This window comes from Camelus bactrianus, chromosome 6 (assembly GCF_048773025.1).
Source record: "Camelus bactrianus isolate YW-2024 breed Bactrian camel chromosome 6, ASM4877302v1, whole genome shotgun sequence".
Lineage (NCBI taxonomy): Eukaryota > Metazoa > Chordata > Mammalia > Artiodactyla > Camelidae > Camelus > Camelus bactrianus.
The window spans coordinates 4,991,579-5,019,072 of NC_133544.1; the positions used below are offsets into that span (position 1 = coordinate 4,991,579).

At 42.9% G+C, this 27,494-nt stretch overlaps 1 protein-coding gene across 1 annotated transcript in view; it reads right to left on the reverse strand.

Annotated features, from left to right (window-relative positions):
• Window positions 1-27,494, reverse strand: part of EML1 (EMAP like 1) — a 116,872-nt gene that overhangs the window by 41,220 nt on the left and 48,158 nt on the right. The window contains 2 exon segments of the mRNA XM_074365046.1: window positions 2,418-2,552; window positions 13,785-13,920. Of these exon segments, the coding sequence (XP_074221147.1) occupies window positions 2,418-2,552; window positions 13,785-13,920 (271 nt within the window).

The window sequence follows — 27,494 nt, forward strand, 5'->3', positions numbered from 1 at the left end:
GATTTTGCCAAAATCCAGGTTGCACTCACAGGACTGTGTCCTTTGAGTGTAAGTTAACATGTATCAGACCAAAAAAAGACTAATAACTTCATCTTACGAGGGAGGAAAATGAAGCTCAGAATTTTGGAATGCCTCATGATGCAATTTCTTTGGCTCTGCACAGGTCTCACTTGACAACAGTCGCCAGGACAACAATGCCCATAACGTGTGCCAAGTGCCATGCTGGGTGTTTTCCAACCAGTTAGCTTTGGTAAGATTCAAGGGAATTAGGTATAAAATCCCTAATTCACAGACAGGGGGAAGCTGCAGCTCGGAGGAGTGAAGAGGCGGAGCTGGCTTACACACCCAGATCTGTCCTTTACTCCAGAGCCCGTGCTTCTTCCATTATGTCTTGCTGTTTCCAGTAACCAAACGTGGATCATCTCCTTAAATGTCAGTCAGCGTTCTGCACCCATGGACAAATGTGTGCGATGCGGAAGAGGTCATGATATCTGAGACCACCGAGGACCATAATGTTTAATAAAGGAACTGCATCGGGGCCACCTCTCCATCCCTCTCTTTGTGGGCTTTCAAAGCCCTGGAGCCTGGGCTCTGGTCCGTTAGACTCCAGCTCTGACTGGGGGCAGGGTCAAGGCAGCACGAGAGTGGGGCTCTTCGCACAGGCACGGAAAGGGGGAGGGACAGGACGAGGACAGGCAGCAACGAGAGCAGCAGCTTGACCTTCACCTCCGTAGCGTCTTAGCTGCTTCCTCCTCTGTCTGATTTACTGCTGCCACTACTCCTACCGGCCCCGAAAGGTGTCCTGGTACCAGCGCTGACCTAAGGGAAGGCAGGGACTTTCTCTCTGAAACTCCTCCAGTGCAATTCAACCAGTTTGGCGCTTTGTGGGCCTCCACTATTCCTGGGTTCTAACGTGACAAAGAATTTGTGTTTAAATGGACGTGTGTAGTTGCCTGAGTTAGTTCTGGAAAATGGTTAGTAAATTTTCCCAGTCCCTCATTTCCAAATCAAAATTTCCTACAGTGGCATTACAAAAAAAATCTTTGTAATTATCTTTCATGGAAATATTTACCCAGTATGTTTAGCAAAGCCATAGGATTTAAAAGATAAAATAGTTCTGGGGTTTGCACAATGGAGATTCTTCTGGAAATTCTTAATACAAATCAGATGTGCTGAGAAGGAGCCAAGTTTTTAAAAACTGCCAAGAGCCAGACCTTTCAGGTCAACGTCCAAGCTTCCCCTGAATTCACAGAAGCCTAAATGCACGCTGCATTTCCCGCTTACTTACGCTCTGCTGCCGTTGTAACCACTTGGCCTTATTTCCAAGGTCTTACCACCCAATTAGCATAATCTTCTGATAAGAAGTACTAATGGTCTACATCAGAGGACAGAACCCCATGTCAGTGGTTTTGAGATTGTTAACTGACTGTGGACCTGACCTGCTAGAGATGTGACAGGTGCCTGCATCTTTTTTTTTTTTTTTAAACAAAACATATCTTTTAGGAATAAAACTGGGAAAGAGTTTAAGCTTCGTTTATAGGACTGAATCAGAATGGACTTACGAGCTTGGAATTTTTACAGCCTGTGGCTTGGAGTCAACTGCTTTATGACTAAGCCTTCTCCTTACATGAACATTTGGAAAAAAACAAAAAACAAAACATACTCAGCCTGTGAAGCTGAAGTTCCTTCCTAAGACTTGCTTAATAGAAAATAAAATTGAAGCACAATATTTAAAAAGAGAGAATAACGTATGGTGAGTAGACATATATACAGAGAAACTGATCTCACATGCACAATATATTCTTACCCATAAAACAAGCTATTAAAATGAGCTTTCACTCATAAAACATTACTATTTAATTGTAATAGTTTAATAGGGAGTTATCATAATCCATTATAAACTAACCTCAAAGAAATATTCAAAGCATGTTTCATGAAACCAGAAAGAAAATGGTTCCTATTTCTGATGTTAGCTCAATATTAGTAAGAGTTTCTGACAAATCACAGAATTACAGATTTTCATCCAGTCTAAGGCAGACAACACTCTTGACAAACTTAAATAATCCACTATCATTAATTTTGAAATGGCAGCTGGAGTCCTAGAAATATCGAACGCTCTGTGGAAATTCAGAACAACTCCCCAAATCCCCTAGAGTTGGTACTAAGCAAATTCTCAGGAATTACTTCTGTCTTCATTAGAGCTGGGAGTTCAAGTCGTAATCGTCCACCTGGACAAGGACCGGTGAGAGCCGCGATCAGAGGCTGTCTGGCCAGTGCCGAGGCTCATCTCAGGGGGTCTGTGCGCCACGGAGGGCGCCCAGCTTGTGTGCTTACTAGGGGTCTTCTGACTCACCTCTGGGGAGAAGACAGCCCACAGTATCTGATCAGCAGGAAGCAGCGGGCAAGACGCCCCTTACCTTTCACTGTTCTTTTTGCCGCTGGAAGAACTGCTGGTGGATCCTGTGCGGTTCCGGTTTCCTTTGGAATCCCCGTAGCTTTCCCTTCGGCCGCCAGGAGAGACCCGTTCGGAAGAGCTGGTCCTCTTGATGGTGCTAGAAGTGCAATGAAAAGGACCATGAAATCCTTCACCGAGCGAGCTTATCTTGTTGCTGAGTGTAGAAATATACACAGAGGACATCAGATTTCCATGTGGATATTTAAAAGGTAGGCTGGTTCTAAATTCCTAACTACAGAGATAAAAAAAAAAAAAAAACTTTCCAGAATTGTCACTCGACATCCATGCCTCTACTCACTGCCTTTGTGCCTGCGGCAATGAGTGCAGATCAGTCACAGAGGAAGCTGAAAGGTAAGATCCCCAACAGCACCGTGGGTGCTCTCCAGGGCTTGGCGGGAGGTGACCCCACCCTCGACCCTCGTGCAGGCTTCAGTCTAGACAAATGGTGCTCAACCCACGGTGACTCCGCCCCCCAGGAGACCTGGCACCATCTGGAACCATTTTTGCTTGTCACAGCGGGGTCGGGGGAGAGGACGGCTACTGGCGTCTAATGGGTAGAGGCCAGAGTGCTGCTAAATGCCCTATAGTGCACAGGACAGCCCCATACCGAAGCCTGATCCAGCCCCAAACGTCAATAATGCTGATACCGAAGAACTCTGGTCTAAAGGCACATGTGGGACAAACACAGTTAAGATGCCACAGGTAATGACAGACTCATTCCACCCTCTGCAGGATGCCTTTGTTTGGAGCTGCTGCCCCTACAAGTGATGACTTCCTTCTGTATAACCCAAGGGCTAGACTGGTGGGAAGCCTGGTGAGGGACATCTGGGGAAGGCTTCCTGAAGGTTGTGAATTTCTGGGAGGGAGAGAACGAATGGCTTGAATGTGTTGTAATTACACAGCAGGGAAGAGCCTGTCCTAGGACAAGGGATACCACGCACAGGTAATCCACAGGCGTGAGGGGACAAGGAGCCAGGGCAGGGGCTGCAGGTTGATGGCTCGCTCTCAGAGCACGCAACTGTATTATGGGTATCCCTGTGCAGTGTTTTTTGTTTTGTTTTGTTTTAAATCTTCATCATTAAGGCCATAAGTTTCTTGAGGTTCTAATCATTCTTGTATACTTTGCAGAGCCTAGTATAGAAGCTGGATAAATATTTACTAAATGAAAGGATGAAATAAATGAAACAAGAAATAGGAGTGTCACACTGACCCTGGTGGCAGGAAGAGGCATGAGATGCTATAATTTGGCATCTGCTCTGTGAGAAAGAAAGGAGGGGGTGGGTGGGGGGTGCCTCTCTGGGGCAGGGGCTACGGGGGGGAGGTCTGGCCCAGGTGCACAGAGTCAAGGTGCGGGTGGGAGGTGATGAAATTCTGCAACCTGGGAGGTGGCTGGGGACCAGTACAGTCAGCTGGGGTTGGGGGGGGGTCACTGAACCTCAGATGTGGAGGAAATCTCCACCTGAGGAAGGAGAGTAGATGAGAGTAAAGAGAACCCTCAGGGAGGGAGTCACTTGGTAAGACGTGAGTTGAGGAACTGCAGCCAGAATCTGAGGGGGCAGAGAAACCTGGAGAGGCTGGGGAGGGATAAACCCGGGGAGGACAGAAGGCTGCTAGGGCTGCAGGGACGGGGGGCTGGGGGGGGGTGATGGTGTAGCCTCAGGGGCTCCAGTGAGCACAGCACCAGGGGACGGTGGAGACAGAACCGAATTTCAATCAGGGGGACACAGGAGCTGAGGACTCCAGACAGCAAGACTACCGCCCCTGGGCTGAATTCCAAAGTCCTCCTTTCTCACAATTAAATAACTGAACTTGCGAGAGCCTCGCCCCTGGGAGCCTCTGCGGTCTTCCCTCCCGTCTCTTTTTTCTCCTCATCTCTGCCTTCCTTTGGGCCAACTTTCAGTCCTTTTTCCTCCATAACTGCCAACCTTCAGTAAATAATATCTTAGCATGTTTTAAAAAACTGTACAGCATATCAGTTTTTGAAAAACCACCTCGCTCCCTGAGCGAGCAAACCTAAAAAAAATGACCACACTCATGACGGTGTGAAGACACTGTCCGCGGAGCCTTTCTGGTAACCGAGGAAGCTCTGAATTGACAGCACCCACATCTCACAGCTGGGATCTGCACGGGCGTGCCGTCAGGTCAAAATGTGAATTTTTAGAACACTCAATTTGAGGACAAGGAAATTATAGATCTTTGGAGAGCAATACATTTCTGAAATTTAGGAGTAAAGTCTAAACATTACAGAATCCTTTGTGCTTAAATTTCGAGATCTTCCAGTGATGAGAAACACCAAGCTAATTTCATGCAGCGGGATCTCCCTCTGCCAAGCATCTGGTACAAAGCTCTTAGGAGCACTGTCCCAGCAGCTGGCAGCCTAGAGCGTCACCTCCACGGTGTCCCTGTGGGAGTTCAGGGGAAGTTCACGGCTGTTTAAAGCTTGTATAAAACACCCTTAAAGAACTGAAAAGCCATGACTATTAATCAATGATGGCAAACGTTCACCAATTTCCTAATAAAACACTCACCCTGGCGGCTGGAAGGGTGAAGAGGGGACATCCATGACGGAAGCGTGGGCAGCGACAGGTCACATGTGTTCAGAGCTTTGCATTTTACACGGATCATTTCATTTGAACCTCAAATCCCCTGCAAAAGCATCACCATCCCCCCATTTTACAAATGAGGTAACAACTACAGGGGTAAGAAAGCAACGTGCCTGAAATTACTTCACCCCTTGTACTTTCTACTGGACCTCCCAGTTAAGATCGCCAGCAATTTGTGAAACACCGAAGTGTATGCATTTTGGGGACCCATTGAACAGAGATGCTGAACATCTAAAAATCCAATGAAGGTCAATAATTAATACGGTTATCAGATTTAAGACTTGATCAATGGCAGGCATCAGATAAGAACCGTCCCCTCCTCAGCTGCTGTACTAAAAGGGAGGTAAAACTACTGAAGCAGCAGCGAGGGTGGCAAAGCAAATCCAAGTACCCTCACCGGGGCGTTGACTTGATCGGTCTGCATGCACTGAGAAGACTCACAGACCTGTTTAATATACACATAAGCAGCACAGGAACAAAGCAGAATAGACGTGAGTGCGATAATAAAGGCGTGGGAGATACCTGGGTATGCGTCAGCACATTCCAGAGCCCCCGATACATTAACACTGGGAAACATCTTGGTTTGCATATACAGACCTGGATATAATCCATCACAGCTCTTTCAAGAAATTTTCCATTCGCATACTTGCATTAAAACAGTAGGCTGTTTTTAAAAAAATAATCTACTATTGTCTACACAGAAAAAACAAGACATGTCCTTTGGAGAGCCGAGAGCACGCATGAATTAAAGAGGATTTACCAGGACTCAGAGGGAAGGACAGAAAAGAGAGCTGGGAGACAAGACATTGGCAGGAACGAGAGCAGCCGGAAGGAGCGATACTGCACACTCACTGCGAGACGCCTCCTTACACAGCCAGTGGGGAATAGTATCAAAGAAGTTACATTCCCTCTGAACAGCAAGTAAAAAATCATGCTCTTTATTTTGAAACTGGTAGGAGCACTAGCTTGTGAGAGACTGCATAATAACACAGCACATTTTTTAGTGCTTAAGGCAAGCCAAGTATTTTTGGTGTAGAAATGCATCAATGCCATCATTTCCTTTCTCTTCTGTTCCCCAACTCCTAAACCAAAAACCTTCTAAGTTCTGAAAACATAATGGTCCTTGACATTACACAACATTTGCATTTAATGGTTTTTGCCAGTTTAAACTAAATTTTAGGCATAACAACATCTCTCAGCGGAGAACAACAAAGGTGGCCACCTCTCTTCTGATGGCTAGGTAACTCTAAGCGTAAGGAGCTACAAGGACTCTTTCTTTCATCATGTGATTTGGAGTCAAGAACTGGTTTTCCAAAAATTTGCAAAAAAGATTCCAAACTTTCACAATTAAAAGAAAATACTAATCTGGCAGGCAGCTCGTGCATGCGGCCAGAGATTTGTTTGGATGTTGTCATCTGTCATGATGGCAGGAGTGATTAATGCTAGATCAAAACAATAATCTACTCAACAAGTTCTTCTTCGGAATCAGCCTACACTGGGTGGTATGCTGAGTGCTGGCAAATCAACACGGAACCAGGACTAACTTGGCTTTTGTCCTGCAAGGTGTGAGCTGATTGTGATGGACTGAGATCATGCACTTCAGTAATTTAGAAATGCTCTTATCTTTTACTGTCTGACGACATCTTTGTGGCAAAAACCACGGCACTTCCTAAGAAGGCTGGTGGTCTAAGAGAATTTGACAAATAAAAATAAGATGTTTCTATCATACGAAGCCAACTACCTGAGCCCAGAGTGGGGGGATTGCATCTCTCTGACAAAGGGACAGTTGCCAACTCCTCTTCCTTTGTTCAACAGCAGAATACTCCCATGGCTACCTTGCTACAGAGAACAGACTCAAAGCATGAATTCAACACAGACATTTCAATGGATCTCAATGACAGAGAAATACATTAGAAATAATTTAAAAAGCAACAGCCCAAAGCAGATTTAAATCATGTAAGTACCTGGCACTGACTTCGGTGCTTTAACAAATGCTGGATTTCTAATGAGTGCAACTATTTTTCCAAAGGACTGTCAGCTGTTTGTCAGCCACAGATATTTACTGTCCCATCTTACAATTGGAACAGGGCATTTTTAAATTAATGCTCTCTTTTTGTACCAGTTTTGTTCTTTTGATCTCTCTTCTCACAGCTCTACCCTGTTGTAAAGCTCTACTTAGGGGTGGAAAGAATGAGTGATTGTCTCTGTTCTGAGCCAGTGGAAATGTTATTCTATTGTCAGCTTTAGCCTCCCCATTGAGCAAGGTATGACCTACAATGTCTTCCCCGGATTTTCTGCCTCTTCTCCTTTGACTAATGGAAACAAAGATTTTCCCAAGGATTCCAAATCAAGCCTCCAATCGAAAATCTTAATTGGCAACACAAAACACAACCCCTGGGTGCTGGACAGTTTCCAAAGGGGATTTTGTTCTTAAGCACTAGGCTGAAAAAACCCTGGAAAAAAGAAAACAAACATATACCCATCTACACAGCACAGATGCCCCAGCTCAGTTAATTTGGGGCTCTGATTACAGAAAAATCCCTACATGATTGTAAGCATATTTGAAATGGCCTGGAGGTTGTTTTAATCCTAATATTCAGAATGCCCAGCTGGCTTCTCCTTTCAAAATTCTCTCCTCATGAGAGACCCATAGGAACTTCCTCAAGAGTAAGTCTTACATGCTATTGTCTGGGTTTCCAACTTCCAGATGGATGAGAATTCACATCCAAGTAAGCCCATAAAAGGCAGAGAAATAAAATAAATGCATCACTAAGCTCTATGCCGAAAATCAAGAGTCTTGGACACTCAATCTAGAAAATCTAGTTAGTTGCAAGACAACAGCTTATCAGCAGAATAAAACTGATTATTTTGTAAATTAAAAAGAAAAGCCTACAGAGGCCTTAGAATATTTCTGGAAAGAAGGTTACTGTTTTAGTGCTAACACACACACACACACACACACACACACACACACACACACACACACACACACACACAATATGATGGCTACTAATGAACCTCTCTCCCTCCTTCCCCCTTTCCTTCCAAGATGATACAGCTGAGAGCAATCACTGTCCACGGGCTCTTTCATACGTGGCTGAAATGGGAGGCAGGAGGCCCAGGCCTCTGTTCACAGCTCAGGGCCTGATGCTGTGCTGGGAGTTCAGCCCCCACAGCCCCTGTTTCATGGGCAGTTCTGTCTCTCAGAGCTGCAACCTGCCAGAGATCTCTGCTCAGAGTCACCTTGGCTCCTGCCTGTTGCTCCTGTCCCTCTCAGTGGCATCTTGGAGAGTCACTGTTTCTAACAAGCGGCAAACAGACAGGATGGGGCACACAAGAGGGATGGTTTCCAAGGAGTAATTATATCAAGCGTTTTTTATGAGGAGATGTAAGCCCTGACCTGGAAATCTTTGCAAGCAGCAGCCTGTCATTGTGGAAAGAGTGTGAGCTCCGGACCCAAACAAATCTGGGTTTGAGCCCAGGCTCTCCACTTACTTGACCCGGCGCAAGCTACTTTAGCCCTCTGAGCCTCAGTTTTTCCAATGGGCAAAAACAGGGATAATAATATCTACCTTGGAAGGTTGTTTTGAGGATGAGTGATCATGGTATTAAAAATCTGGCATGTAGTAGGCTTTTATTATCATCAAACAAAGATTTCTACCACCATCACTGATTTAAAGAGGTGCTGAAGCACCACTGTGTCTCTTTGTCTGTTTCACACCCTGTGGGAAAGCATCAGCTGGACTCCCAGCACAGCCGCATCCCTGCAGTCGTCCTCATGAATCTCACCCCCAGCCTGATTCTACCCTGAATACATGTTCCCAATACTAGAACTCAAAACACAGTTTGCCAAGGATTCTAACAATTGTGTCAATTAATCCTGCAAGGTTGAAGAAAACCATAAACAGTCTATGAAGTGAAGGGCATTACTATACTACATCAAAGTTACTTTGGATCAAACACAGAGCCTTCTACAAAATCAAAGTGCTAGAATGCTTGACATAAGCTCTCATGAAATGAAATGAAAGTCAGAAATTGTATCTACCTTTCAAAATTTACTTTTGTTATTTATGCTCTGAAAAATTTTTTCTTTTACTTGAATTCCAAGTATATAAAGATATGAATTCTAAAATTCTATTTTTTTCAAGAATAAAGTAAAAGAAGCTCGTTTTTTCATTACCTATTTACTACTTTAAAAGTCAGCCTTGAAATTAACTCACTCTTAAACAGCAAATGAGCTAAAGAGGAAATCACAAGAGAATTTAGAAAATATCTGGAGGCAAGAGAAAACAAAAACAAAATGTGCTAAAACTTATGGGATGCAGAGAAAGCATTACTAAGAGAGAAGTTTATAGCTGTAAACACATTAAAAAAGAAGAAAGATCTCAGATCAACAACTTAACTTCATGCCTCAAGGAAGTAGAAAAACAAGAACAAATGAAGCCAAAAGTTAGTAGAAGGAAGGAAATAATAAAGATTATAGCAGAAATAAACAAAATAGAGAAAGAACAATAGAAAATAAAATCAATGAAACCAAGAGTTGATTTTTGAAAAGATCAACAAAATTGACAAATTCTCCACTAAACTAAGAGAAAGAGACAAGGCTCAAATAACTAAAATCAGAAACAAAAGAGGGTTTATTACAACTGATATCACAGAAATAAAAAGGATTATAAGACACTACTATGAAATTAAACAACAAATTGGATAACCTAGAAGAAATGTATAAATTTCTAGAAACATGCAACCTACCAAGTTTGAATTATGAAGTATCAAAAACTCCGAACAGACCTGTAACTAGTAAGGACATTGAAGCAGTAATCAACAATCTCCCAACAAAGAAAGGCCCAGGACCAGATGGCAGGACTCTAGAATGCTACTAAACATTTAAAGAACTAACAGCAACCCTCCTCAAACTCTTCTAAAGAAATAAAAGGAGGAGGCATCCAACTTCATTCTTTGAGACTTTGAGACCATTACTCTGATACCAAACATAGACAAAGATACAAGAAAAACTACAGGCCAATATCCCTGATAAATACTGATGTGAAAATTAACAAAATACTACCAGACTGAATTTAATAGCACATTAAAAGGATTATACACCATAACTAAATTGGATTTACACCTGGAACGCAAGGATGGTTCAACTTAGGAAAATCAATAAAATACACCTCATTAATAGAATGAAAGACAGAAACCACATGATGATCTTAATTGATGCAGAAAAAGCACTTGATAAAATTCAACACCCATCATGATGAAAACACTCTACAAACTAGGAATGGAAGAAAATTACCTCAACAGAGTAGAAACCATACAAGAAAAGCCCACAGTAAACATCAGACTCAATGGTGAAAGACTGAAAGCCTCTGCTCTCAGATCAGGTACAGGACAAGGAGACCTACTCTCACCACTGCTACTGAATGTAGTACTGCAAGTCCCAGCCAGAGCAATTAGACAAGAAAAAAATAAAAGGCACCCAAGCTGGAAAGGAGGAAGTAAAATCACCTCTGTTTGCAGATGACATAATCTCATATGTAGAAAACCCTACAGATTCCCTCCTAAAAACCGTCAGAACTAATACATGATTTCATCCAAGTTGCAGGATACAAAAACTAAAACACAAAAGTCAGTTGCATTTCTATCCACTAACAATGACCAATCTGAAAAGGAAATTTAAAAAAAATCCCATTTATAATAGCATCAAAAAGGACAAAATACTTAGGAATAAACTTAACCAAGGAGGTGAAGGACTTGTAGACAGAAAACCACAAAACACTGCTGAAAGGAATCAAAAAGACACAAAGAAGGGAAAGATACCCTATGTTTGTGAGATTGGGAGACTTAATATATTAAAATGTCCATGTTACCCAAAGTGATTCACAGATTCAACACAATCCCTATCAAAATACCAATGGCATTTTTTTTGTAAAGATAGAAAAAAATCCTAGGATTCATATGGAATCTCAAGGGACCCCAAATAGCCAGAACAGTCTTGAAAAAGAAGAACAAAGCTGGAGGAATCACACTTCCTGATTACAGAACATACTACAAAGCAAAGTCATCAAGAGTGTGTGGTACTAGAATAAAGACAGGTAACACAGACCAATGGAACGGAATAGAGAGCCCAGAAATAGTCCCTTGTCTATAGGGGCAAATGATTTTCAACAAGGGTGCCAATACTACACATGGGGGCAAGTCAGTTTCTTCAACAAATGGTGCAGGGAAAACTGGACATTCATGTGCAAAAGAATGAAATTGGACCCTTATGCTGTATGAAAAATTAACTCAAAATGGATTGAAGACCTAGAACTATGAATCTCCTAGAAGAAGACATAGGGGGAAAGCTTCAAGACATTGGATTTGGGAATGATTTCTTGGACATGACGCCAAAAGCAAAAATAGACAAATTGGACTACACCAAATTTAAAAAGCTTCTGTGCAAAGGAAACTATCAATGTGGCGAAAAAGCAACCTACAGAATTGGAGAAAATATTGTAAATCATGTATCTGGTAAGAGATTAATATTTAGGATGTATAAGGAACTACCACAATTCAACAACAAAAAGATGAATAACAACGAAAATGGGCAAAGGACTTGAATAGAAAATTTTCCAAAAAAACATATAGAAATGGCTTACAAGCATGTGAAAAGATGCTCACCACAATAGTAACAGAAACACAAATGAAAACACTAGAAATCGCATCATACGCATTAGAAGGGCCACCATCGAGAATAGAAAACAACAAATGTTGGCAAAGATGAGGAGAAACTGGAAACTTTGTGTACAGTTAGTGGGAACGTAAAATGGTGCAGCCATTATGGAAAACATTACGGCAGTTCCTCAAAAAATTACAAACAGAATTACCATATGACTCGGCAATCCCACTTCTGGGTAGATACCCCAAAGAATTCAAAGCAGGGACTCAAGGAGATATCCACACACCTATGTTCATGGTAGCACTATGCACAATAGCCAAGAGGCAGAAGCAACCCAAATGCCCACTGACAGGTGGATGGGTAAACACAATGTGGTACACATGTACAATGGAATGTGACACAGCCTTAAAACAGAAGGAAGTCCTGTCACATGCTACAGGATGAATGAACCTTGAGGAAATTTTGCTAAGTGAAATAAGTCCAAAAGGACAAACACGGTGCGATTCCACTCATAGGAAGTATCGATGTGGTCAGCTCACAGAAACAGAAGGGAACAGGCAGTCAGCAGGGCTCTGGGAGGAATTACTGTGTATTAATAGGTGCAGTTTCAGTTTTGCCAGATGAAACAGCTCTGGAGATCTGCTGTACAAAAACGAGAATATACTTAACATTACTGAACTGTACACTTAACATGGTGAAGATGGTAAATTTAATGTCATGTGTTTTCTGCCACAATTTTAAAAGACAAGGAAAGAAATGGTAACAGATGGCAACCTAAAACTTAAAAAAAATGTCAGTCTTGTCAATCTTACAACATTTAGATGAATAAAAGACAGCCCGTATCAACTGCTGCCAAGTAGATTCCAGGTCATTTTGTGTTGATCGTAAATAAATAACTCAAACATGTATTAAGTAGGTAAGAAATGAAGCTAAGAATCTCATTTTAGAGTTCTAAAAAGCCCTGCAAAACCAATTTTCTTAAAATTCACAAACAATAAGTACCTGAAACTCTATCTGATGAAACACAATGAAAATCTGCCTGGTGAAGGAATGGCCTTTACATACAAACACTATGTATTTCAAAGATAAGATGGTGGGGGAGGGTAGAGCTCAGTGGTAGAGCGCGTGCTTCATGTGCACAAGGTCCAATCCCCAGACCCTGCATTAAAAATAAAAATAAATAAATAAATAAATAAATAAATAAATAAATAAATAAATAAATAAATAAATCCAACTACCTCCCTCCCCCCAAAATAAAAAATAAAAATATAAGATGGGATTGCTACATTTTCACTCTGAGTCACAATGCGGCGTCCAGCCTACCCTCACCTGCCCGGTGGGCACCCCTGCGCGCTGCAGAGCACACCCACGCCCCGAGCCCCCAGCGCACATGAGGCTAGCTAGTACTGCAGTGAACTCTGCGAGCTCGTGCACCAAGTCCACGAGGGAGACTGCCCAAGAATTTACATTATATTATTTATATTATATTATTTATATATTACCATCAGATGTTTCATTTTTCAGAGCGTAAAAATTTAGAACGGTGACCTGGCATATAAAATATACAATTTTAACATGACAATTATGAAACTACAGGAAAGTTAAGAGCAACCTATGCTCTGCCTGACGGACAACAGCAACACCTGCATCTCCGCTGTTACGCGTCACTTTAAAGTATGAGTTTACCCAAATTTTACTGATAAAAATCTGCACTCGGTACGGCACCCTGAATTTTCCTAAATTCCAAGACTTGGAAGCAGCATATTCATTTTTTATATAGGTTATACTCCCATTAGTTTTTTCAAGAGAGAAGTTTTAAGTAACAATACAAAATGGCCCGCCATGGCTTTAGCAAATGAGATTTCAAAGACAAAATGATTAAATCTAAAAGAAGAAGAAATTGATATGGTTCTTGTTTTGGCGACATTAACAAGTATCACACTTTTGCAAGCTTTAACTCAAATGAGAAATTCTGAAGTGCCATATAAAAGAGCAATACTTATTTTAACATGGGAGCTGGACCTGTTCCCAGAGCTTACCACTTAAGGTGCTTCTCGCCTACCTTTTGTTTGCAGCAGGTACAGCGGCTTCTTTCCTGGCCCCCGAGGGGGACGGTAGGGAGCCACTGGGCTTCTTTGGTAACACAGTGCCGTTGTTGACAGTGGTTCTTAAAGGCAAGGTCTGCACCAGCGGTCTTGCTGTAAGACAAGCAGAAAAGGAAATCAGAACTTTCCCTTTTTCAAGAGAACTTTTTATAGGACTGAAGCTATGTAGAGCGGAAAGGGACATCCATTTCAAAATCTTCAGCAGAATCATCGAAAGTGCAAAGATAACTCAATGGAGACTTTCAACAATAGCTTGGAGCAATGAACTCAGGCACCATCCTCAGACCTTATACAAAAAATAACTCCGAAGGAACCACAGAATGAAGTGTGAAATGTAAAAGTATAAACCTTCCAGAGGAAAACACAGGAGAAAAATCTGTGTGACCTGGGGTTTGGTGATGAATTTTTAGGTACAACACCAAAAGCACACCCATGAAAGAAAAAATTGCTAGCTTGGACCTCATTACAATGAACAAAACAAAACAAAACACAACAAAAAAAACCTTTGCTTTGCTCTGTGAAAGACACTGTTAGGAGGATGAAAAGATAATTCGTATAACCAGGGAAAATGTTTGCAAGTCCCATATCTGATAAAGGACTTGTATACAGAACGTAAAAGGAACTCTTAAAATTCAACAGTAAGAAAACGAATAGCCCAATTAAAAAAACGGGCAAAAGATGTGGACAGATACCTCACCAAAGAGTATATACAGATGGCAACTGAGCACAGGAAAAGATGCTCAACATCTTCTATCATTAGGGAAATGCAACTTAAAAGAATAATGAGGTAACTCTGTACACCTATTGGGATGACTAAAAGCCAAGAAACAGACAGCACACCAATTGCTGGCCGGGACACTGAGCAACAGGGACCCTCTTCATTGCCGGTGGGAATGCAAAAATGCTACAGCCACTCTGGCAGTTTCCTACAAAGCTAAAGCTTCTAAGTTTTACATAGGAGGCAGTAATTGTGCTGCCACTAAGTATTTACCCAACTGATTTGAAAATTTATGTCTACACAAAACCTGAGTTTAATATTTACAGCAGCTTTATTTATAACTGTCAAAAAACTGGAAGCAACCAAGATGTCCTTCAGTTGGCGATGGATAAACAAACTGTGGTTCATCCATACACTGGAACAGGATTTAGTGGTAACAGGAATGGACTGATCCACGCAACCACAGGTGAGTCTTAAATCCACACTGCCAAGCGAAAGGAGCCAGTCGGAGAGGCTTCATTCTGTCTGAGTCCATTCAAAATGGCATTCTATAAAAGGTTAAACCACAGAGGCAGAAAGCAGATCAGTAGGTGCCAGAGGCTGGGGGCGGCGTGGCTAGGTGGAGCACGAGAGCTTTTTTAGGATGCTAACGTTATTGTGTGATACTGTAAGCGGTGGATGTGTGACTATGCATTTCTCAAAACCTACCGACCCTTACAGCACAAAAAGTGAATCTTAATACATGCAAATAAAAATCCATTAGGAGATGGGGGAACCCCACAATGGACTGCAGATTGTGACAAAAGAACGTAACTGTATTACAAATATATAACATAACATCAAGAAACAGGGTGGAGAGGAAAGGTACTGACTTGAAGGAATTTTGGAAATGAGTAGAGACTATCAGACTAGGAAAGGAATAGCATACAAGCTCTGTATTCTAGTTGGTAAAGTTGTTTCCCACGGGGCCGTGGGTGAACAATTCTGAAACCACCATGTGTGAACACTAGTGTTGAACAATTAGTAAATGTGTAGAGGCTGGTAGAAGCTGGGCTTCTGTTGGAGACGGAGGTTACAGACGAGCAGCGGGGGTTAGGGGGTTTGAGCTAACGAGGTGGTGATGGAGTAGAGGGGAGACACTGGCGTGAACTCACGTCTGGCTTAATAGAAACACAGATACGTGGACGTGCCGGTGAAGACCAGTATACATGGATTGTATAAATGCTTCTATTTCCTAGCTCTGTCTGCTGAGAGACCCGAAACCCATGACACCCAGGGCCCAAACTCTGGTTTCTAATGCCATTCTACAACAAAAGGGACCAGGACTCCCTGGGGAAATGCCTGAATCTAGGGCTGGGACAGGGAATAGACAAGGTGAGCCTGGAGTCTCTGATCATGCCAGAAAGTAAGGAAGTGCTCACAAAACCCACACTGACGGGGGCACAGCAAAGGGACGCCGGGGCCAGAGGAAAGAGCCAAAGCTGGAACAATCTAGGCAACAAAACAGTGTGACACTGGGTGTTAACCTAGAGCATAAAATAAACACCCACAGGTTCATACTGATATAAACACACGAGGGAAGCCGTCAGCGAGGAGGACGAGCCCCCAGGCAGAAGCACGCCAAGTAGTTCATGTAGGCATTCGGTCCCTGAGAGGCAGAGCACAGTTCTCCACTCCTCGCGTGGGCTGTGCAGAGCGACTTCCCCTAAACAGAGCAGTGCAGAGGGGAGGGAGAAGTAACCTGACCTACTGGACCTCAGCCAGGAGGTCAAGGTCAACATCCACAGTGGTAGGTCATGCTGACAGCGCACACCCTTGTAGCATGCGATGAGACTGGCACTTCAGCTCTTCAGTCTTTCTCCCTAAACCCAATCCAAGTCTAATCATGAGAAAAACATCAGACAAACCGAAGCTGAAGGACAGTCAATAAACTACCTAACCAGGACCCTTCAAAAGGGTCAAGGTTACCAAGAACAAGGAAAATTTGAGAAACTGTTAGTACTGGGGGGCCAAAGGAGACATGATGATGAAGTATAATCCTGGATGAGATCCTAGGACAGAAAAAGGACATAGGGAGAAACCAGGGACATCTGAATAAAGCATACCTTTAATAGATAATAGTGTATCAGTACTGTTCCACTGGCTGTGACAAACATGCCACATGAACATACAGTGTTAATAATCGGGCGTATGGGAACTGTCTGGACTCCCCTTGTAACTTTCCTGTAAATCTAAAACAACCCTAACATGAAAACTTTACTAACAAATGCTAGCAGAATTTTTTTTTCATTCCAGAATTAAATCTGCCTCAATGTAGGCTCTTAATAATATTATTGATGACAAAACTGCCTAGAATGCCAACGTTTTAATACACTGAACCTTTTCAGTCCCTAAAGCTGAGGACCAGGCTACCTTCTCTCTCTCTCTTTTTTATTGTGAAAGAAAGTTTAAAAAGCCACAGTCAGGACCCTCCAAATTCATGTCCACCCAGAACCTCAGAATGTGACCTTATTAGGAAATGGGGTCTTTGAAGATGTAATTGGTTGAGATGAGGTCATACTGGATTCGGGCGGCCCCTAAAGCCAATGGCTGGGGTCCGTATAAGAAGCCCACGTGAAGACGCACGGGAGGAGCTCGCCGGAGGCAGAGCCTACAGTGATGCGGCCTCTAGCCCAGGACGGCCAGCAGCCGTGGAGGCCGGGCGACATGCGACACGCATGGAACAGTTTCTCCCTCGGAGTCTCCAGGAGGAACCAGCCCTGTCAGCACCCTGATTTCAGCCCCGGGAGACTGATTCCAGACTTCCAGGTCTTCAGAAGTGCGAGGGATTCAGTTTCTGTGGTTTGTGCTAATCTGTCGAGGTGGCCCCAGGCAGCAGACACAGTGCACACATCAGCTTGCTGGGCGTCTGTCTTTCATTCCACTGTTACTCTTGTCAGCATCTCCAGCAGAAGGTTTTTGGTTCTATTCATTCATTCTCTGACCTGTTCATTAATGGAAACCTCTGGTCCTAATGTCCTTCAATGATGGTCTCCAATGGCCCCACCAAGTACAGGCCACCAGAACCAACTGGAGTGCCTGGCGGAGGGCAGAGTGCTAACGACGTGAAACGCACCATCTTGTCCAGTTGGGACAACACGTCTGGTCTGGTCCCACTTCACATTCAGCCTAGAGGCGCGGGGAGAGGACCACGTCCCGACTCCCAGGCCACCGCGCCTCCAGGCCACTCGCTGTCATCTTGCTCTTTTACAACCTCAGTGATGGGAGCTCATTCTCTCCCAGTTGTCTTTCTCCCGCCACCCACCCAGGCTCTTCAACATCCAGGCCCCCTACCCCCGACACAAACCACAAACAAGCAGATCCTGCCTCATTCCACCTCCTTGGCTTGTTTCCGTGCAGCAGAATCCCTGGAAGATGGGTTAAAATACAGATTGCTGGGCCTCACCCTGATTCAGGAGGTCTGGGGCGGAACCTGAGATGCTACCTTTGTAAGCAGTTCCCAGGTTGGAGCTGCTGCTGCTCCGGGGACCTTGAGAACCACTGGTCTGTGCCGTCCTCCGGCTTCGAAGGGCCTCACGCCATGAGTCCCGCCCCGCCGAGCTGGCGGTCTCTGAGCCTCCACCACGTGTCAGCCTGTGCCGCGCCATTTAGTGCCTGTTGTTTCAGGCGGGCCAGTCTTGCCTCCCCAGTCAGAGTCGCGGCAGACACTGTGCTGAGGGGGGCGTCACCACTGTCACTCTCACGGTGCCTGGAGTGGACTGGACTCCACATGTAGCCCCAGGCTTACAGCCCCATCTCTTGGGCTGATGGCAGCACGGCGTGGAAGGAGTCGGGCAGTGGGTACTCTGACCTCACTCTCGCCTCCTTCCAGACCTCGGCTGGGGCTCCCCCCATCACTGGAGCAGAGGGCGATGGGTGGTGGGTACCATCCATACAGGTCAGCCTCCGGGCCAGAGAGCTGGCTGGAGGAGGGTAAAGAATTACCTGGAGGGGCCAATGGAAGACACCTGGCCTCCACTCCTGTCCTGCTCCTGGGCCAGAACCTGCCTCCCCCCAAGCCCACACACATGTGCCCAACAAACCAGGCTGGGTGAGCCTCCTGTGCCCACACAGTCCTCAGTCTGCCGCTGTCACCACACTATCTATTCCCGTCCACTCCACTACCTGGAGGCCCCATGAAGGCAGCACCTGCTCCGATGCCGACACAGAAGGCATTCGACACGCATGTGGTGATCAGACAGCACTAAATTTTGAGAACAAAATCCCCGCTTCCAAAAAAGGCACTGTGTCGTCACTTCCGAGACACTGTTAAGTTTTTCATTTTTCCTTGGGTGATAATTTCAAAATTCTGTCTCATAATAATCTAGTATCATCCTTCTCCCTCAAAAGGAAACGGGATGTTTAGAGCCCATGAAAGGAACATCACTGTTTGCTGCATGGCTTCTCAGAGGGCCTCGTAAACCTTACACACTCAACTCTAATAGACTAGCAGCAAAAACCAATGGAATCATTAAAGTTGTGATGAGAAATCATGAAAAAAAAAAATAGAGAACATGGAGAGGAGGACGGGGAGGAGGCAAGGGGACATGGCAGCCACTCGGGTGACAAGGAAGTTGGAAAGCTTCCCTACCTGCAAGATCCAGTCCCTGCTACATCTCTGTTTTGGCAATAGCCTTGGCTTTTTGTCACCACTGGCTTCTTAAATTGCATCACAACCACGCCAATGTGCTTGCTAAATCCCTATTTTGACAGGACATCATATCAAGTTTCTTCCATGTTTCCATACCTAAACACAGTAAGCCATTCCAGGAAAAAATGCTGTCACCATGAAGAAAGGTTTTGCAAGAAAAAAAAAAATCTCCTAATGTCCAATCTCAACAGGTACCAGCCTGGGTCAGGAGGACAGCAGGACACAAGAGCAGCTCTGATGAGTCACTGCAGACAAGTGATCTTGAAAACTGCAGAGAAGAAATTGCACCAGAGAGGGTTCAGACACCATTTCCTGCTCATCGGTTGCTAAGATAAATGAATCCCTGGCTTCAAGATACGACACTGAGATATGAGACATTCTCTGGTTCACAAAAGCTTTTTTTTTTTTTTTTAAATAACATTTTAATTGTTCCTAGGGGCAACACACAGAGACACAGCACTAAAAGAATTTCTCAGCTAAAAGGAGAGTGAGTGATAGATGGTGTGTGTTTAGGACGCATTCATTGGAAGGGGTATCAGGATGGCTGGGACCCCAAATCTCAGGGGAGACCAAGAAGCACAGAGGGATAAAAGGGCAAAGAGTCTGCAGTCTGACAGGACTGGCTCCCTCCCAACTCGGCCTTCCTATGTAGCATCGGAGAAGTCACCTTTCTAAGCCACGGCTTCTTCGTAAAACAGGAGAACGGTGCCCACCTTGCAGGGCTGCTGTGAGGGTCAGGAAGGAGGAGCGGCACGTTGCTGGCACATGCCTGCACGCAGCAGCCCAGCGGAGGTGGCAGCTGTTAGCCCACGGCTACAGCCGGATGATGAAATGTCTTGTTTTGGATACCCGGGTGCACTCCAGTATCCTAACTGCAACGTGAGAAGAATTCAGTGCAGGATTTCAGTTACAGTCAAAGGTGCCTGCGGCAGACTCGGCTCTCGTGAGCGCCCACGCTGCATCCTGCATGACAGGGAGGGGTGGAGGGAGGCCCCAGACAGTTCTCACCCGAAACACAGTGGCTTTGGTACTAGTGCCCAGGCGCAGTGAGGGGGCAGGAGAGTGTGGAAGGGGCTCAGGTCCGGGAGTGGGGACCAGGCACTAGGGCCAGGGCAGCTCCAACAGTCAGTGTGACCGCAGGCAAGACCCTCTGGGCCGCACTTTCCTAACCTGTAAGGTAAAGACTGGTCCACAAACGCCCTAAGGATGGCTCTTCCTGCTCTGAAATCAGGATCCCGATTCATGGGGCAGAGTGGTGGGAAAAGCACCATACAAGTTTCTCTGTGCCTTTTCCACTTTCCTCTGAAAGTCTCTAACAAAGCTATTCAGAATCTCAGGTCTAAAACATTTGTAACTACGCCTGAAATGAAAACGTTTTCATCTTTCTAAACAGGAGAAATGGAACTCCCAGGTTTCCATGAAGTACTATCCATGATAATATATTTTCAGAACTGTAGTTGACGTAAATATTGACATTTAACTGCAGGTAGTCACATCTACCAACGCTTATTATTATGATAGTTACAATCTAAAGACCAAGATACCCTTTCAACCTACACCACATTCATAACTCAATGTACAATATCTGATAAGCAAAACGTTCCATTAGGTTTCAAAATAAATTTAACTATGCAAAGCATGACTAAATATGTGATTGTGTGTAGAAATCCCAAGTTTAATTTTAGCATATCTGACCATTACAAACTTAAAATTCCTAGTAACCTACTTCAGAATTTAAAAGATGCCCATATTTGGAATTGGAGAAGGCAACCTGCTTTTGCTAAATTGTAAGACAAAGTAGATAACTACCTAAGTGCTGGGAAAGACTCCTGCCACTAACAGCCAGCAACATTCCAGATGCATTTATCCTTTGATCCAGCAATCCCACTTCCAAGAATCTATCCTAAAAATATATGGGCAAAAATTAAAAATGCCATATGCACAGGGCCAATTCTTTGTAAAAGAAAAGGCCACCAGCAGGGCGTGGCATATGCCCACACCGGGCGCTGTGCCGCTGTGGAAGGAACCAGAAAGATCTCTGGACGCTGCAGTGAGAAGAGCAAAGTGCGAACAGCGTGTAGACAGGCTTGTATCTCCTGGGCCGGAAATCTGAAGACCCACGGCAGATTTAAAATCCTAACTCTTTATACAATTTTTAAAAGATTTTGAAATTATCTGAATACACAGGAATCAAGTTTTAATATACTGTTTGACAGGTAGATAAGGCTGTCCATGGTACCATGTTTGTTTTTTTAAATTCTCAGCCTTGGGTGTAGTGGTGCAAGAATCCTGTAACACTTAAAATTCAATGTATTGCAAATACATACGAGCAGAAAAGATATTAATGAACTGATTGCAAAAAGTCATTTATTAACAACCCAAATGTCTTTAACTGATGAACAGATAAACAAGATGCTGCATTTCCATACAACAGAATATTATTCAGCCACAAAAAGGAATGAAGTACTGATACCTGCTACGATCTGGATGAACCCTGAAGACGTTATGCTGAGTGGGAGAAGACAGTGGCAAAAGGCCACAGACGGCATGGTTCTGTGTACGAAATGTGCACACCAGTCAAACCCACAGACACATGTAGACAGACGGTCACCAGAGTGGGGGAGGGGCAAGGCAGAACCAAGGCTAATGGGAACACAGTATCTTCCTGGGTAGTAAAAATGTTCTAAAATTAGATTGTGGGACTGGCTGTACCACTTTGTGAACATGCTAAAAACCAATGAATTTTATGTTATGTGAATTATATTTCAACAAGGCTGCTGTAAAAAAAGGCATTTATGAGCCAACTGGGAAAATCTGAATGCTGACTTGATATTACTGTACTGTTCATTTTTAAGCATAATGGTATTTATCAGGATTTTAAAAAGAGAATCATTGTATCTCAAAAAGACATACTGACATAGTTATAGATAAAATGATATGATGTCTTAGATTAGCTTAAAAATAATCCTAATGGGGTGAGGAGAAGTCTCAGGGCAGGCAAGTGGAATAAATAAAACAAAAATGACCACATGTTGATAAATAGTAAAGCTATTAAAAAGGAGGTATTTTTCTTTCTACTTTCATATACATTTACACTTTCATACTATGAAGTTTAAAAACAATCTTTCCTAGCCTCTGAAAAACTGAACGTATCTACTAAACCTTTTCTACAAATCACTAACAAATATCTATCTAAACTGGGGAAGGCAATTAAAAAGGAAAATGGAAAAACTGTAGCACCATTCTGTCTAAAAGCACAAGTTACTTTCTGAAATTAACCAACCTGTAAGTAGAAAGATAAGGAGAAAGCATAGTAGATGAGACAAAGAGGAAAATTGCTAATTTTGGCTAACCAGGATAAAGAACCAAGTTAAATATCCATGCATTTCACTCACTGCAAAGAGCTTAAAAAATTTTAATTTGTTAGTTGCACCTATCTAATAAAATTTGTGAAGGGCTGTGTAACACAATCTTTCACACAATTAGATGCTGAATATGACTTATTGTATTTGGGACATTTTGAAAATCAAATTGAACCTTGAAAAAAGAATTCTCATTTCAAGTCATACAGTTATTCATTTCTTAAATAATTTGAATAATGCTAATTTAAATAATACTGCCAAGAGGCATGCCCAGCAAAGCAATACAGAACAGCAGAAAGGACATGCTCAGCCAGGACTTGGGGTCCAGTCCCAGATTTTCTCTAACTAGCTGTGTAAGCTGGGACAAATTATTCAATCTCCCAGAGGCAACCTTCTTATCTGTAAAATGGGCAAAATAATACCTACCTCAGAGGAAGATGGAGAGGTGAAATGAACTAATAAAGCCAAAATATCTATTGCAAAAGCCAGCACCTACCCAATAAATCAATGGTGGCTACAAGTATTATTTTGACCATCAGGGGTAAGTGTTGATGCAGCAGAGCCTACGAAAGACCATCTGCAGTCTGCTTTTTTTTTTTTAATTGAAGTACTGTTAGTTACAATGTATCAATTTCTGGTGTACAGCACAGTGTGCCAGTCAAGCATATACATACATATATTTATTTTCATATTTTTTCCATTAAAGGTTATTACAAGATACTGAACATAGTTCCCTGTGCTATACAAAAGACGCTTTTGAAAAATCCATTTTTATATACAGAGGCTAAATTTGCAAATTTCAAATTCTCAAATTTAGCCCTTCCCACCCTCTTTCCCTGGTAACCATAAGATTGTTTACTAAGTCTGTGAGTCTGTTTCTGCTTTGCAGATGAGTTCATAGTGTCCCTTTTTGGTTTTTTAGATTCCACATGTAAGTGATATCATATGGTATTTTTCCTTCTCTTTCTGACTTACTTCCCTTAGAACGACAATCTCCAGGTCCATCCATGTTGCTGCAAATGGCATTATTTTATTCTTTTTTATGGCCGAGTAGTATTCCATTGTATAAATATACCATAACTATGCACCCCAACGTTCATAGCAGCACTATATACAATAGCCAAAACATGGAAGCAACCTAAATGCCTATCAACAGATGACTGGATAAAGAATTTGTGGTGTATTTACACAATGGAATACTACTCTGCAGTCTGCTTTCAACAGCACATGTCGAGACTAGATTCAGAGACCAGGTTTTGATGTTCTGGAACAAAAGGACTGTCTCGCTTGTCAGAATCTCCAGCAGAAGGTTTTGGTTCTATTTATTCGCTCTTTGATCTGTTCATTAATGAGGCTATTAATACAAACACTAGAAAAGTCTGCAAAAGGTGTATTAAAGTTTTTAAAAACACAAACTGCCACGTTACCATCTGAACTCCCAAGTCAAATTTAAAACGAGAAGTAGGAACTGCTGCTGGTTAATGTATAACAAAGCAGATAATCCCCACATACTTGGGAGGATGACTATATTTTTACCTACATTTACATTAAAATCCCATAACAGGCCCCTAGCACTGAAATGGAAATCAGCAGTGCACGTGTACAATGGCTCTACTGTGACTTCAACTCCAAACCGTAATTCCTTGTCTCGTTGAGAACACACGTGAGGCAGCTCCAGACTCTGGACGTTCGCTCTGAGCCCTGCTGGTGACCTCAGTGCAGCAAAGATCAGCTTCGGTGGTTAAAAAAAAAAAAGTCATCTTTAAAACATAAATTCCTTCTGCTTATTAAGGAGTACATACCAAAGAACATTTAGAAACCAAGTAAAAGTATAAAAAAGAAAAAAAATCATCATCCTACCACTCAGAAAAAAACCAAACTTTGGTGTCCTTTCCATTCCTCTTTGCATAGGTTTTTGTCTATTTAGTTGAAACTAGACAACATATCCAGTTTTATATCCACTTCTGCCTTTTAACGTCATACATCAGCATTCTCCCCATTGTTACCAATAACAAACATTTAAAAAGATGACCTGGCATTCAGTGATACAAAGTGCCACTGTTTCTGGCCATGTCCCTATTGCCTGCTCTTCCTCTACTGTTTCCTACACAATTTGTCTCCAATGTGCATAATTCTGCAATGAACTCCTTTATCTATCAAGCATTTTTCTGTATTTACACTCACAACAGCAACATACAAGGGGGTCTGTTCACTGCATTCTGTGCCCCCACTCTAACCACGACACTGAAAAAACTTTAACATTAGCAAGAAATTTAAGAATGTATGCCTCCATAAACTATTTTAAACTCTTCTCTGCTATATGGTAGCCCAAGCCGAGCATAATTAAAACATTCTAAATCTTCCTATTTGAAAGTGAACCCCACATGAAAAAAGCAAACTCTGCAGGCTGAAGTTCTCTGGGTAAGATGCCTGACCCAGTGACCAGCTTTTACTTTTTTTAAGAAACGACAGGAGCAAAAGGAAAAGAGGACAGCAAAGTTTGGGGAGCTTGGGTGGAGAATGAGTGAATCCTAAGACCCAGGGCTGTGCCACTGGGTTAACAAGAGTTGGATAATTAGTACAAAAGGCCAGCCCTGGGGACAGGAGAATGTTGCCAAGAAAAACTGGAACCTGAGATGTCACTCCCTCTATATAAACCGTTATGTTCACAGGCCCAGCATTTTCTGGGGTTGGCCACAATCTTTCCTCTGTCTTGGGAAGCCTTGAACTTGGTCTCTTAGTGAATTTTCACAAGACTGCAGTTCTCATTGGTGTCACATGAAGAATGAGAAAGTCAAAGCTTACAGGTAACGATACCTCTCTTCAAATAAGTGAAGTACCGTCATGGAAAGGAATGAGAATTATTATCCACGGTCTCACAGGCAATACTGAGGCTAATGAGCGGAAGCTGAGCTCTAACAGGTCAGGATAGCTACGGCGCAGGTGTGCCACGCACCACATACTTCCTTCGAGCTGCACACCAAACACTCACTCCTTCCAAGTCGGCCTGTTTCTTTGTAGCACAGCCATGCCTTTCACTGGGCAAACAGCACAAAGATGTGCGCTGGAATCTCAAAACACTGAGCCCTAGGCTTCTGACATTTGGGGAAAAAAATCACTTAAAATATTTAAAAACTAGAATGCCATGTGTCCAGGCTACTTCTAGTCTGTATTAGGATAGCAAGCAGAAAGAATGTAAAATGACCATAATAATGTGGCCTTCAAAAACCAAAATAAAGAAGATGTGGTGTGTATATACATATACAATGGAATACTACTCAGCCATAAAAAAGAATGAAATACTTCCATTTGCAGCAACACGGATGGACCTAGAGATTATCATACTGTGTGAAGTCAGTCAGACAGAGGAAGTCAAATATTGTATGATATCACTTATATGTGGAATCTAAAGAATAAAATGACACAAATGAGCTTATTTACAAAACAGAAAGAGACTCACTGACATAGAACACAAACTTATGGTGACCAAAAGGGAAAGGGGGTGGGAGGGATAAATTCAAACTTCTATATACAGAATGGATAAACAACAAGGTCCTACAGTCTAGCACAGAGAACTACATTCAACAGCTTGTAATGGCCTACAATGACAAAGAGTAAGAAAAAGAATATATATATATGTACAATTGAATCACGATGCTGTACACCAGAAATCAATACAACATGTAAACCAACTAGACTTCAATTTAAAATAAAACAAAGGAGGTTTGTTTAAAATCCGCTTTGTCTAAATATCCCCCAACTGAACTCCGGCTGCGGAGTGCCGGCTGTCCAGGTAGAGGTGTGAACACCGGTGCCAACACAGCTCCGTCTGAAAGGGAAGCAGCCCCTCCAGAGCTGCTGATGGCACTGCCCCCCGCTGCCCCCTCATCCTCTAAGGCACTGCACACGGAATGGGGAAAACCGGAGCCCCCCCCCCAGGGCCGGCCACTCACCAGCCTTCTCATGAGCTCTTTCTACTTCTTGGTGTGACTTTGGCTGTCACGCTGTGGTTTGTTTTCACTTTGGAAAAGAACGTTACAAAGAAACATCAGACTTACCTATGAAAGACATCAGAAGAAGTTCTGAAAAAGCAAACTTCACTCTTCATCAAGAAAATAAAACTCCCGGGCAGGCTCCTTGTATTACTTTTTGCCCTAATTTTCTAAAAATAGAAGTTTTCAAAGTCTGAAGTTTCACATAAAGCAACGACTTCAAACGTACCCTTCAGGATACAGCAGTCATCGGGTTTATTTTTGGAAAGCTGAGTAGCTCAAGAATACCTAGAATAACCTGGTTTCTATTTAAACTATCCTCATCGCTTTGTAACTTAGGAGAAAAAAGATTATTTAAAAGGATTATTCCAAATGCAGACATGACCCAGCATGTACGTCTCGCAGGAGCTGGTGGTAATTACCCTGAAGGACAAAGAAACAGATTTCTTTCCAAAGACATGTGAAAATGGGTCCAAGTATTGGACAAAAAACTGACACATGCAACATCGTTCAGGACCTTCTCCTGACTCCAAGGGAACTACAATAACTGTGAAATAATTTGTTAAATCCAAACAAAACAAGAAAGTTAACTTTAAAGGGACATTTGCATGCTGCAGACTCAAAATGTTTTAACCAAAGGGACATTACAGCCAAGAGGAACTGTGTTTTCTAGAGTGAGCCAGGAGGAGAAGTGATTCTGGCAAAAGCTGAGCAATGCATGTCGGTGGAGAGTAGATGGCGGGGTTCTAACCAGCAGGACAGAAGCTTTTACGAGGTGTTTTATTTCCAAAATTGTAAGAAGACGGTCACTACTAAGTTACTTAAAACACAAATACTGCTTTTTGTTTTGTTCCCAGGCACCACTGGGAAATGAAATGGTGACTTAAATTTGCTAGAAATCCACT